The sequence below is a fragment of the Lactuca sativa genome, chromosome 2 (genome assembly GCF_002870075.4).
Source record: "Lactuca sativa cultivar Salinas chromosome 2, Lsat_Salinas_v11, whole genome shotgun sequence".
NCBI lineage: Eukaryota > Viridiplantae > Streptophyta > Magnoliopsida > Asterales > Asteraceae > Lactuca > Lactuca sativa.
Window position 1 is genome coordinate 178,608,131 of NC_056624.2, and position 14,094 is coordinate 178,622,224.

Consider the following 14,094-nt stretch of genomic DNA (forward strand, 5'->3'; position numbering starts at 1 on the left):
TGTGGGCTTGTGGCCATTTGATGGGTTTCAAATTTTGTGGTAAACTTGATTGGAAGAAGCACGGCTTTATTGGTCACTGAATTTCGAAGTATCCAACGCCAAATTCGTCTTTTTTTTTTTAAAAAAAAATCTGTCGCTAAATACCATGATACGATGAAATCTTTTGATTATTTTTTAATATTTTCAATAAGATTAAAGGCCAACCAATTCAAGATACAATTACCGAAATAGAGTTCCTATTGTGTTTGATGACATATTTCTAAACTTCAAATATTTGTCAACAAGGTTAAATGATATATAAATATAAAATTAACATTATGATTACGCAATTCAAAACATGAATGCAAATTGTCGCATTACAGAAAGGAAATAATCAATCAAACATGTGAATCATTTACAAGTTTATTTTGGTTGATCCGTTATATGTTATTAGCTTATTCGGCGACATAGAGTGATTCCATCACCCACAGGAAGCTGACATATCTCTACTCTTGGATCAGCAGCAAGGGCTTTGTTGAGCTCTAACACGAAGTCTCTGTAATATCTAACATACTTCCGAAGTGGGGCATCTGCGGGTGCCACCAAAGACCCATTCCAAAGGGTGTTATCATAACCAATCACACCTCCAATTTTAACAAGATCGATTAACCTCTTGTGGTAATTAAGATAGTTGTCTTTATCTGCATCCACAAAAATAAAATCGAATGATCCATGGAATTTTGCATCTTCTACCATTTGGTCAAGAAGAGGAAGAGCAGGACCTTCTCTAAAGTCAATCTTGTGAGCAACACCTGCTTTCTCAATAATCGGAAGGCCAATTTCGTAATTTTCACGGTTTATATCCAAAGCCAATATCTTTCCATCTTCTGGTAGAGCAAGCGCGGTAGAAAGAAGGGAATAACCAGTGTAAACACCGATCTCCATCGTGTTCTTAGCATTTATGAGCTTAAGAAGTAAGTTCAAAAACTGTCCTTCATCAGCAGATGTCGTCATAAGATTCCTGCATTTAGTAGTACAAGTAAAACAGATTAGACAACGGAAAGCACCCACAATGTTTTTATGGTAATCCTGTTACGTACTCATAATATGTTATAACATCAGGAAATGCATGCACAAATTATGACTTACCAAGGGTGTTTAGCAGTGACCTCACGAAGCTCTTTCATGGATTCTGGCTCTCTCGGGTAAACACTGGTTTCAAGAATGTATTGGTAAAGTGCATCGCTTTGAAGGAGGCTTTTGTGGCCAACTTCTTGGTGTTTTGCAGGTTGAGTTTCTCCGGTGGTTGCCATTGTGAGGAATCTGTGGTGTGTTAGTGTGAAATGGAGATTAATGGTGGGTTGAAATTGAAATGAATCTGAAATTGAAGGATTGGGTGTATGGGAATATATAGGGAGTGGGCATGGATCGGATCGGAAGGTGAAGGGATGGTGCCGGTGCGGTTGTGGTTGTGGTTGTGGCCTTGTTGGTGGGGTTGGTGAGACTTGAGTTTTCGTTGCAGATGTGGACTTCGCCAACCATAGTGGAAACCACGAGTTGGTAAAACTCACTTGTTTAATTCTAGTTTTTTTATAATAAAAATATATGCCAATTTAGTTGATCGGTTTTATTAAAGGTGGAGACTGGTTCCAAACCCGATGCAAACTGGACCATACCCGATTGGAACCAAAACCGAAGACCCTCAAAGGAAGAACCGAGGACCGGCGCTCCAGGAGTAAATCGGTTCTGGTTTTTCAGTTCCAATACCCACAAACCCGATTTTCACAAACTAATCACCGATCAAGGAGTGGGTTCTCAAGATAAATGCGTCAATATGTAATTGGCGAAAAGATTACTGGTATATCATTTTTTGAATAAAAAAATTGTTACATTTGTTATATAGTTTTCTATATTTGATTTTATGTTTATCTAAAAATTAGAAATTAGTTAGTATGGGCTTGGTAATACGCCGATAATGAATTACAAACACTTACCTTTAGTGCTTCCTTAATTTTTTTACACAAATATAGAAAACTTCAAATAAACATAAAATCAAATATATGAATACCAGAAAGACTTTATCTATAGGTTTCATAATCGATTTAGTCTTTATCTTTTTCTAAGTCAACTGAGTCCTGATTAGGTTAACTTAATCAAAACAAGATTATTAGTGGGTTAACCGGTTAGTGAAACGTTTGTTTGTTTATGTGGACTATGACATGGCATCTAAGGGTTACTCAACGATTTCATTTCAGTAAAACATAGTTTTATGCATTTGTAAAGTGTTGCACCCGGTGAAAAACGAGAGAATCTAAAAAAATAGCTTGTTACGGTGCATGGTGCATCAGAAAATAATCTCCACCATGTTCTAGCTCATCGGTTCCTATAATGTATGTAAAATGTAGTAATATTTTTCTTATATGTTATTACAGTGTCGTACGTACATGGAGAAAACAGATTACGATTCAGATGATTACGGAGAGGAATAGCTCGACATTGAACTCATCGATGTTACAGTGGAAGTAGATTTCAAGCCAAAAGGGATGGATAGGTACAAGGATGCAGTCTTGAACATTTTATCTGATGATGAAGTTAATGAAGTTGAATCTGATGAACATAATGGCAATAAATATGTTGAGAATGGCACTACAAACGATGGAAGTACAAATAATGACAATACAAACGAAGAGGTAGATTGTAACATCCTATTTCGAGATAACCTAAACTTGGAGGCTCGAGTGGTAATTGAGATGTGAAGGTCATGGGTCTCAAAGGATCAAGTTTGGACCTTGAGGAATACGGTTCTTGGACTTGGTGTAATACTTTGGGCATTGATAGGCATTGGGCTTAAATCAAAATTTGGGACCACAACATGGTAGAGTGATGGCCACGACATGATGCATGGTTAATGAAAACAACGTTTCATTTTTCACCACGACGGTACAAGATAGGTGTCACGACGTGGTGAACGCTCCAACACGAAACCCTAGCCTCTAAGCATGATTGAGAGCAAGCCCTTGGATTAGGGTATCCTCTTCAGTGTCCAACCCTCCAGCACGAAACCCTAGCCTCTAAGCATGATTGAGAGCAAGTTTACTTGATTTTGGGTTTGTTCTTTAGGCTTTGGTGAAGCTTAAGGAAGGAGGGAGTTCATATTGGTGCAAGGAAGCAAGGACCAAGCTTGGATCCAACATCTTCTTTATGATTATGCTCTATTTGAGGTATATTGTTCATACCTTGGCACTTCTTCTAGATACAAGTTTGAGCTTATTTTTGGGTGGTTTTTGTCCCTTCCATGGATGCTCTTAGTATTTGAGGAACTCTGGAGCTTGTTATGGCTTTCTTATGGTCAATAGACATCTGATGATTTAGAAAATAATAATGTTTGGAGTCACCTTGTGTGCATACACAAGTTTTGGTCACATTAAGGAATTAATGGACTTAGGGTTGTAGATCAAGCCATGGGATGAAGTCCTAATGGATAAAGTTGGAAACTTTATCCTTTAAGTCATTGAAAAGGACCAGATCTGAAGTTATGGGTTTATATATGTAACGATTAAGCACTTAATGAAGAATATGGCATTCAACCATAAACCACGCCATGGCCAAGAGCTTGCCACAACGTGGTGGTCGTTGACCTGTTGACCGTTGAATTTTTTTGACCTTTGACCATTGATTTTTGGCCAATTTGATCTTAGGTCAAACTTTAAGGATTTAGATTGTTAATTGAGGGCTGATATTTTTTTTAGCATTAGTCGGTTCATAGGTCCAATTTGTGCGAGGATTTGCTAGTGTCGTTGTGTTTGTTCAGGTCTTCGTATCAGGTGAGTTTCATCACTATACTATGGTTACAGTGTATATCCTTGTATGTTAGGATATAGGAGTAGTGGTATGTTGCTTAGATTACAAAAGGACAATGATCATCTAGTTGGGTTCATTTAGGTTTGTATATACTCATGTAGGATAGCCTGATAACTCTTGATCTAGGGCTTTTTGGTTGTTCCTTGTAGAGAAAGAACTGAAATCCTTCCTATTTCAAATGATAGAGACAGAACTGAAATCCTACCGATTTCAAATGATAGAGAGAGAACTGAAATCCTTTCGATTTCAAACGATAGAGAGATCACTAAAATCCTACCAATTTTAAATGATAGAGAGAGAATTGAAATCCTACCGATTTCAATGGATAGAGAGATAACTGAAATCCTACTGATTACAGATGACAGAGAGAATTGAAATCAAACTTATTTCAAATGATAAGATTCCAATTCTCTCTCTATCATTTGAAATTGGTAGAATTTTGATTCTCTTTCTATCATCTGTAATCGGTAGGATTCTAGTTATCTCTCTATCATTGGAAATCAGAAATATTTATCTCTCTATCGTTTGAAAATCTATAGGATTTCAGAAATTGATCACTATATGTCTATCATTTGGAAATATGTAGGATTTCATGAACCGATCACTCTCTAAAATTTGAAAGTCTATAGGATTTCAGGTACATGTTACACTAATGTACTATCATATGATACGAGTCATACGTGCTTATTTATAACTAAGTGGTATAAACAACTTAACGTTTCATCTTAATTATTTGGAAACGATGGACCCGCGAAGGAGTCCGAGAGTTAGTCCATCACCAACACTAAGAGTAACCCGAAGGGTCAGCAAAACTACTGGAGAGACTCCACCTTTTGGAGGAACTCCAACAGGACCCACCATCATCCCCAACTACCACCATTTTGAATAAACTCAACCCTATTTCAAACGTTGAATGCCCAACGGATTGACATATCCTTAACTGCATATGAGGTTGCCCTAAACGAATCTCCCAGAAAAAGTAGAAATAGTTGCGGTATTCTTATCTTGAACACAAACAACCCTAGATCTTTCTCATACAATGATTTTTTAGCCGGCAAACGTCAATCCTTTTATAGTACAGAAGGATTCGTTGGTCTATCCCACTAGATAGAGAAAATAGAGGCAATGGTCTGCATTAGTTCTTGTACTGATGACTGCCACGTAAAGTAGGCCACTTGCAGCTGACGAATTCCTCCCTAACTTTTTGGAATAAACAGGTCAAGTTCATAGGTATCAACGTGGCTTATGCCATTGGCTGAGAATCCCTAAAAAGAATAATGATTAAGGAATATTATCCCCAACATGAAGTCCAGGTTTTGGAACAAGAGCTTTAGAATCTTACTATGAAAGGGTTTGAGGTGACTTCTTACACCTCCCAATTTAATAATCTTACAAACCTTTGTCTAATGTGTGTACACCAAAATTATAAGAGGATTAAAATTCAAGCAGATAATACTCAAGGAAAAGTATTCTTGATTGGTGAAGGAGACGATGCCCAAGATCTTCTGTAGAAATGACCTCTTACAAAGTATAATATAAGGAACCCTCGTTATGATACATAGGAACTTTTGAACTCTAAAAATAAGTGTAGTTCTAAATGAAGCTCAAAAGTTGAAATATTCAATACATCCCTGATCAGATAGATGTATCTCAATCTTAAAAATCTTTGTTGATGGCCTAACATGAAGGCAGAGATTGCCACATATGTCAGTAAATGCTTGACCTGCTCCAAAGTCAAGGCAAGGTACCAGAAGCCATCAAGACTATCACAATAACTGACAATCTTGAAATGGAAATAGGAATAGATAGCCATGGAATTCATAATGAAGTTGCCAAAAACTTCAAACGGTTATGACACATTTGGGTAGTAGTTGACCGTTTAACCAAGTCCACCCATTTCCTAGCCATCAAAGAGAATGACAAGATGAAGAAACACACCATGACCTATCTCAAGAAAATAGTCAGACTACACGGTGTGCCAATATCTATTATCTCGGACCGTGATAGCAGATTAACTTCTATATTTCGGAAATCATTGCAGAGGTCCCTAGGAACCAAACTAGAGATGAGTATTGCATATCATCCTCAAACGGATGGACAAAGTGAAAGGACGATACAAACTATGGAATACATGCTTCGTGTTTGTGTGATAGACTTCGTTAATGCAAGGGATAGTCACTTATCACTAATTGAGTTTTCATAAAACAATAGTTATCACACTAGCATAAAGATTGCTCCAATCGAGGCCTTTTACGGACACAGATGCCATTCTCCGATATGCTAGGCAGAAGTTGGAGATACTCAGCTAGATAGAAAGCATGTTGGAGATACTTTACTTACTGGTCTTGAGATCATTCATGAAACAACGAAAAAGGTTTCTTAGATAAAGGAACGATTAAAGTTCGCACGAAGTTGGCTGAAAAGTTACGCTGACTTTAGACGTAAACCCCTAGATTTCAAAGTAGGAGATCGTGTCCTACTAAAGGTCGCACTATGGAAAGGTGTCATTAGACATGGAAAAAAAAGATAAACTAGATCCCCGTTACATCCGACCTTTTGTAAATACTGGAAAGGATTGGTCTAGTAGCTTACAAACTCAACTTACTTCAAGAACTTAACAAAGTTCATGATACCTTCCAAGTATGTAATCTCAAGAAGTGTGTCTCAGATGAGAACCTTGTTATTACTCTCTTTGAAATCCACGTAAACACTCAACTTCATGTAATGCCCGTGATTCTGGGCTAGGCATTAATGTTGATGTAATAGTCTAGGTTAACCTTTGTAACTCATTTTGAAATAATAAGAATGTATTATTTAAGTGTTATGTGTTTTATGCTTAATTGTGTGGCTTAAAATAATTAAAAATAAAAATAAGCGTACAAATAAAATGTTAGATAAAAACCGATATCGATACATGAAGACGTAGTAGTCATGGCAAGGTTTCCGAAAATATAAAGAATGCCGAAATCCGAGTTATAACGAAGGAGTTATGACCTGTCGAAGTTTCGCGATAGAACCGGCACGACACTGCGCGACCTAAATAGTAAATTTATGATAAAGCGATATTTAACCTTAGTGATTTAAACGAAAGTCATAAAATATGTTAAACCGAGAGTGTGCATACAAAGAACGTCTAAATCTGACTTCGTATGAGGAAATTATGATTTTTCGAAGTTTCGACTTAACGGTATGCAGTCCAAAGTTCGAATATGAGATCAAGTGATTTCTAGCTGAAACAATCTAAACGAGAATCAAAGATCTCGTCGATAGTAATGCAATGGTAAAAAGACAAACGAAAACGGACGTCAGATGAACAAGTTATGAATTTCTAACGGAGTTTTCCTGTCCTGGCCTACTAAAAATAATATAATAAAAATAAATCAAAATTAGTCGACGGAGTCTAAACGAGAGTTGTAGAGCATAACCTCACCTATGCGTGGATATAAAGAACGTCGAAAACAAAGCTCGTATGCGAAAGATATGAATTTCTGAAGTTCGAGGCACGCTTACCAAAGGGGGAACTCCCCGCGTTCAGAGCCCAGAGCATGTCCCGTCGCATGTCAAGCCTGAAGTTCGTAAGCCATGACGCACGGCGGAACGCGCAGCATTCATCCAAGGAACGCGATGTGTTCTGGAACACATTGCGTTTGAGACTAGATTCACCCTATAAATAGATCAGAAGTGCAGCCGAATTTGGTTGCCAAATTTCTTCTCTCTCACCCATATTAACTCGATTTACGTGCAAGATATACCCCTGAAGCCCCGGTATCATCCCGAAACCCGAAGCAAGTCCCAAAGCCCCAAAGATCCCAATAAATAGAGTTGTCGAGCCAAAACTCTGCCCGCGAGAAGCCCGATTTTTGGAAGATATCCCGGTTTCATCGAAGATTATTATTTTAAGATCCGCAGTGTTATCCGAGCATCGTCTTATCAATTGGGTGTGTAGTTGCTTTCTTCTAACACATAGATATGAATTATTTCTCTATAAAATATGTTCTATGTGTTTATATATTATCTGTTATTTGGAATGAGTATTGAATAAATATATTACTGGTTTTAAGTTGTGTATGAATGTATGTGTGTGTGTGTGTGTATATATATATATATATATATATATATATATATATATATATATATATATATATATATATAATCTACAAAAATGTTGGGTAAATCATGGGTAGATAGTTGATGTGTAATGAAATAAAATTGATGAGAGGCCTCGATGTGATTGTAATCTAGTCATCTAGCAGAATATGGATGATGACCACAGAGTTTTCTAGACAATTCAATGGAATGCTGGCAGGCTCATAACCTGTAGGTGTAGTGAACTTGGGTGTTCATTTGTTGTATTTTATCCCCCTCATGGTTGCCTTAGGACATTCATTGCTGAGGAAACCCCTTTTCAATAGTGTGCGTCCCGATGAAAATTCTAGATCAGGTCTCTTGTAATAGTTGTTGTCATAGGGACGTAAAGTGATGATAACGGTAATGGGTAATCGGGTTATTGTTGGTTGGTGAAATTAAATATAACTATTTATTGTGGGTTGAAACCTTATATGCTCACCAGGCTCCCAAACCTGACCCACTCAGTTTCTTTGTATTACAGGTAGTGGCGCGAGAGCATAAGTTGGGGAACTTGTGAAGATATTTTTTTGTTTATAGACCAGTAGTTGTATATAACTGTGTAAGGTCTATGTTTTATTGTTTATGCTTTTGTGTCTGTATTGGAACATGACATCCCGAGTTTTGATATATAATGAAAATACATTTCTTTAAGAAATGATTTGATAAATCTTAATGTTTTGGGGACAAATTCCGCAACTCTTTTAAATCAATGGATTTACTCTGAAATTATTTTAAAAGCATAAATGAAACCGGTCTTTTCTGGCCGTGATTTAAGGGATGTCACAGTTGGTATCAGAGCATTAGTTTAAGCGAACTAGGAATTTGTAGGATTTCTAGACTTAAACTTAGAATGTTAAGTGAAAATTATGAGATGAGTGTCTGTCATATTGTAACGACCCAAAAATCATGACTAAAAATTTCTTTTTAAAACATTACTAAAACCAGATTTATAAAAACGTATCATACGTCATAACATAACTTGCTAGTATTAAATTCAAAACATAATCTCATTATCAGAGTCAAACATTCCCAGGCTAACTGTCTATGGTGTGTGCACTGCAATCTTCGCGAGCTCCTCTTTTGAAAACTGAGTACCTGAAACCAAAACTGAAAACCGTAAGCACGAAGCTTAGTGAGCTCCCCCAATCTACCACATACCATGCAATAACATATAAAGCACATACTGGGCCTTTCCCACTTCATCGGACCGAGGTCCGGAAACTGACTGGGGCCTTGCCCCCTGCACCGGACCGAAGTTCGGAAACTAACTGGGACCTTGTCCCCTGCATCGGACCGAAATCTGGACTAACTGGGGCCTTGCCCCCTGCATCGGACCGAAGTCCGGAAACTGACTGGGACCTTGTCCCCTGCATCGGACCGAAGTCCGGACTAACTGGGGCCTTGCCCCCTACATCGGACCGAAGTCCGGAAACTGACTGAACATAGCATAGCATGACATATCAACTAGCATAAACACATATACTGCGTACTGCATCGGGCTGTTGCTCGGAACACATAACACATAACACATAAATCCTGTCTGAGCCACGAAGGCATCAAACATACTAACTACTGCATCTGACCGATGTCCGGAAACGACTACTAACTGAACGGGCCGGCATTGTGGCCTTAGACCCGTTCCTACTGGAAGGAAACTCACCTGATACTGCTGAACTGCTGCTGCTAATCCCTTTGACTATTTCCTGACCTCTGACTCCGAACTGCTGCTCCACTAGCTCCTCGAGCTACCAATATCAATATAACACTTAGTCCAACTGACCTCCAAAGGTCAACTAAGTCAACTCTGGTCAAAGTCAACCTTCCAGGTCAACCCTACTCGCCGAGTCCACCTAATGACTCGCCGAGTTCATATGCTCAGGGTCTTTCTATTCGCGACTCGACCCGCCGAGTCAGTCTATGACTCGCCGAGTCAACTATTCCCGAGTCCTGACCTGTCCAACTCGCTGAGTCTCCACACAACTCACTAATCTGAGCCTTGACTCGAAGGGTTTGGGGTTTCGCGACTTGACTCGCCGAGTCCATGAACAGACTCGTCGAGTCCAAGGCAATCTTCAACAGACTCGCCGAGTTGTTCATCCAACTCGTCGAGTTCATCTCCATCTTCATACTACTCGCCGAGTCCACTCAAAGGACTCGCCGAGTCTATTCAATCCTTAATCCATGCAGTGGCTTTTCGAGCCAAACAGGGCTTCCAACTCATAGATCCATACTTCTAAGGCCTATCCCTCACGTAAAGTGGCCAACTTTACGTGTAGATCAAGAGATCCAGGCTTAAAATAATCCAAACTAGGGTTTAAGACAAAGAGGCTTCACTATCAACCCAAAAACAGATGCTTTATGACTTTCTAGGCCAAGATACACTCATATCTGAAGTAGCAACTTCAAATCTAGGCTTCTAACTCGAAATAGTTCTTAAGCATGGCATAAAATCCCCAAATCTCATAACAAAATAGATCTCGATGCAAAGAAGGGAAAAATGGCAGCTTAATACCTCCAAGAAGAACACAAACTGAAGTAGATCTCGGATCTACACCTCTCCTTTGAAGCAACCTTCTTGATCTTCAATTTCCTTCCAAGATTTCCTTCCTCCAAAGCTATTTCTCTCAAATGATGGAGGCTCCCATGAAATCTAGGGTTTACAGGTTCTCTAGGATGATATGGAGGCTGAGGGAGGGACATAACTCCCTTTAAATAGGATACAACTCCCAGAATTAGGGTTTTCCTCGCACAGACCAGACTCGCCGAGTCTCCTTGGCCGACTCGCTGAGTCGGTCACTTACTCCCCGACCCGGATCCCGCTCGGACTCGCCGAGTCCCTCCTTGGACTCGCCGAGTCGACCCCTAAACTTAGGTTTCTCTTTCCTTTCTTGGTCTTCAAAACTTTGGGTGTTACAACTCTCCCCCACTTAAACTAAACTTCGTCCTCGAAGTTTGCTATGGCCAACTGCCCTGCGAACTGCCTCCAATTCTCTGTCTGGGAAAACTAACGCCCTCTTGCCCATCACTCTAGCCACTTACAGTGCTGGTCACTACTGTTGGTACATACTGAATCCTTCTCTTCTCCATAATTTTCTTAATGTTAGTTCCTCTGACTGGAAATTTTGTTACCCCTCATCCACCTACCGGATGCACTGAGACCACCCTGGTCCAACTATTCTGCCAATATCTGAGTTACCGGACTCCCACCGGTCACTACACTCCATCGCAATCTCCTAGTCATTCCCAGCGACTCCGGAAGAGACTTCGACTATCTATAACTATTCTATTCATTCTGCCATCCATACTGAATCGATGCTGCTGGAACCAGCCTGCTTATCTCTCACCTGATTACTCAACTCCTACTAACTCGAGCCTTTCATCCTGAAGAAAAGCTACCTGCCTAGCTGTAACGCCTGTGTTTCCGGGCTTGCCATTTTTAGCAATGTAATGGTCTAGGTTAACCTTTGTAACCCGTTTTGAAATAATAAGATTGTATTATTTGAGTATTGTGTTTTGTGCTTAATTGCTTAATTATGCGGTTTGATTAATTAAGAATAAAAATAAGCGTCAAAATTTAAGTGTAAAATAAACTTAATATCTTTGATCTATGTTGTAGTAGTTGAAACGAGGTTTCCGAATATATATATAGAACGCCCAAATCTGACTTCGTATGAGGAAGTTATGATTTATCGAAGTTTCGGCTTAGCAGTGTGCAACCTGTTTTACTCGATTTGAGATCGAGGGGTTTTTAGCCGAAGCAATCTAAATGAGAATCGAAGATCTCATTGTTGGTATCGAAGCGATAAAAAGTTAGGCGAGAACGGACGTCAAACGAAGAAGTTATGAATTTATAACGAAAGTTTCTGTCCCGGCCTATTAAAAATAATTAATAAAAATCAATTCAAAATTAGCCGACGGAGTCTAAACGAAAGTCGTAGAGCATAGTCTCACCTTTCCGTGGATATAAAGAACGTCGAAAACAGAGTTCGTATGAAGAAGATATGAATTTCCGAAGTTTATTAAATAATTTGTATTTATTTTTAATTGAAAATTCGGAAGCATTATCCGAAGACGAGTCAGCAGTCTGATCCGAGGTACGCCCTGCGTACTCGAGTACGCCCCGCGTACTCCAAAGGTGTCGACATCGCAGCAAGTGGCTTCGTATGACGCATGTGCTTACGAACTTGGGGCAGTACGCCCCGCGTAATTGAGGCTTCCAGCCTCCTATAAATAGGATGTGAGGGTTCCGGGTTCATTTGCTAATTTCCTCTCGTTTTTGTGCCGAAGCTCTGCGCGTAAACCCCCGAAGCCATCCCGAAGCCCCGGTAATATTCCCGAGCCCCGAGGCAAGTCCCGAGATCCCGAAGATCCCGAGAAGTGCGATTCCCGAGCCGAAGCTCTGCCCGCGAGAAGTTCGATTTTTGTGAAGATCTTCCAGATCTGCTGTGGATTACTACTTCTGCAAGTCGTAGTGCTGTCCGATCATCTTCTGATCAAGTGAGTGTGTAGTTACTTTCTTCTATCGCATAATTATGAAGTATTTTATACGGAATACGTATTATGTGTATAATTTTGTGGTTATGTGTGTGGATGTGTATTCACTTTCTTCTACCTCATAGATATGATTTATTCTCTATGAGATATGTGTTATGTGTGTGTGTGCCTCATCTGTTATGTGATATATGTGTTGATTAAAGCATGCTATAAAGGTTTTTAAACTATGTATACAAATGTATATTTTTATCTACTAATATGTTGGGTAGAACATGGGTAGATAGTTGGTGTGTAATAAACAGATGAGAGGCCTCGTTGTTGGTTGATCTAGTCATCTAGCGGAGTTTAGATGACGACCACATACTTTTCTAGATAGAACTTGGGTGTTCATTTGCTGTACTCCATCCCCCTCATGGTTGCCTTATTTGACTTATATTGTTGAGGTACCCCCAAAGCATGTGTTGTCGTCCCGATGAAATATTCTTAGACTAGGTCCCTTATGTTAGTTGTTTTAGGGACATTAAAGTGAGAATAACGGGAATGGGTAATTGGGTTATTGTTGGTTGGTGAAAATTAAATATGATATTTATTGTGGGTTGAAAACCCTATATGCTCACCAGGCTCCCAAGCCTGACCCTCTCAGTTTTAAATTGTATTACAGGAAGTGGCGGAAGGGCATGAGATGGATGAACCATCAAGTTGTTTTGTTTACAAGTCTGCATATGTTTATATTTGATAAATGACTTGTAATGTATTCGTTTATGCTTATTGGTCTGTATCGGAACATGACACCCCGAGTTTTGATTATAATGAAAATACATTTCTTTTATGAAATGCTTCGGTAAACATTGTTTTATCATGTTTTGTTTTTGGGAACACATTCCGCAACTCTTTCAAATCAAAAGGATTTACTCTGAAAATATTTAAAAGCATAAATGAAAATCGGTCTTTTCTGGCCGAGATTTTGGGGATGTCACAGTTGGTATCAGAACATTAGTTTAAGCGAACTAGGAATTTGTAGGATTTCTAGACTTAAACTTAGAATGCTAAGTGAAATTTTGAGATGTGTGTCTGTTATGTTTTAGACACGAGCACTTGTTTATTTTAGGAAACTTGCCTAAAATTCTTTATGTGCTAAATGTTATATGTTGCCATATATGATATTATTTGTTCGGATCTATGGTCTGTTGCTGACCGGATCTAGAAACTTTATGTGTGTAGGATTCTAAGCGTACGTCTACGATATTAGAACTAGCATGTAAACGTTTCGGAGTGATAAGGATGATTTGATTATCTATCATGATTGAGGATCTAATTTCACCTTATTCGGTGTGTAGATCAAAATGGTGAGAACAAGAAGTGGAGTTGGAAATGCTGACGAAAACAGGAATCAACCACCAGTGATTGAGCCAATACCTGTCATAGCAGCAGCACCTGAGCCAATAACCATGGCTGGTGTGCAATCGATGATTCAGACGATGTTGGATCGTCAGATGGATGAAACTAGACGGTTGCTTCAACAGAATCATGAAGAACTGTCATTCGTGTGGAAGAGCCTGAATTAAATGAAGGGCACTCGGAAGGTGGAAACTTCAGTGGGTCTGTTGGTCCAACCAACCCACCGATAGTTAG

General features: G+C 39.2%; 1 protein-coding gene across 2 annotated transcripts; it reads right to left on the bottom strand.

The window, feature by feature from the left end:
- Nucleotides 1-291: 291 nt before the first annotated feature.
- LOC128132222 (caffeoyl-CoA O-methyltransferase) lies at nt 292-1,292 on the bottom strand. Of its 2 annotated transcripts, XM_052768525.1 has the most exons (3): nt 1,129-1,292; nt 762-1,000; nt 292-680 (listed from the first exon to the last, which is right to left on the bottom strand). In XM_052768525.1, exons 1-3 carry the CDS (start codon nt 1,290-1,292, stop codon nt 430-432), a joined length of 654 nt encoding a protein of 217 aa, XP_052624485.1. In that variant the 3' UTR covers nt 292-429. The 2 variants fall into 2 exon arrangements, with proteins under 2 accessions (XP_052624485.1, XP_052624484.1); XM_052768524.1 differs by having other exon boundaries at nt 292-1,000.
- Nucleotides 1,293-14,094: the final 12,802 nt, after the last annotated feature.

What these genes read in the sequence shown, in the direction of transcription:
- LOC128132222 (XM_052768524.1), bottom strand. Translation starts at nt 1,292, where the DNA reads ATGGCAACCACCGGAGAAACTCAACCTGCAAAACACCAAGAAGTTGGC. An exon ending in GTCACTGCTAAACACCCTTG is followed by an intron (nt 1,001 to 1,128) that starts GTAAGTCATAAT and finishes TACTAAATGCAG; the next exon opens with GAATCTTATGACGACATCTG.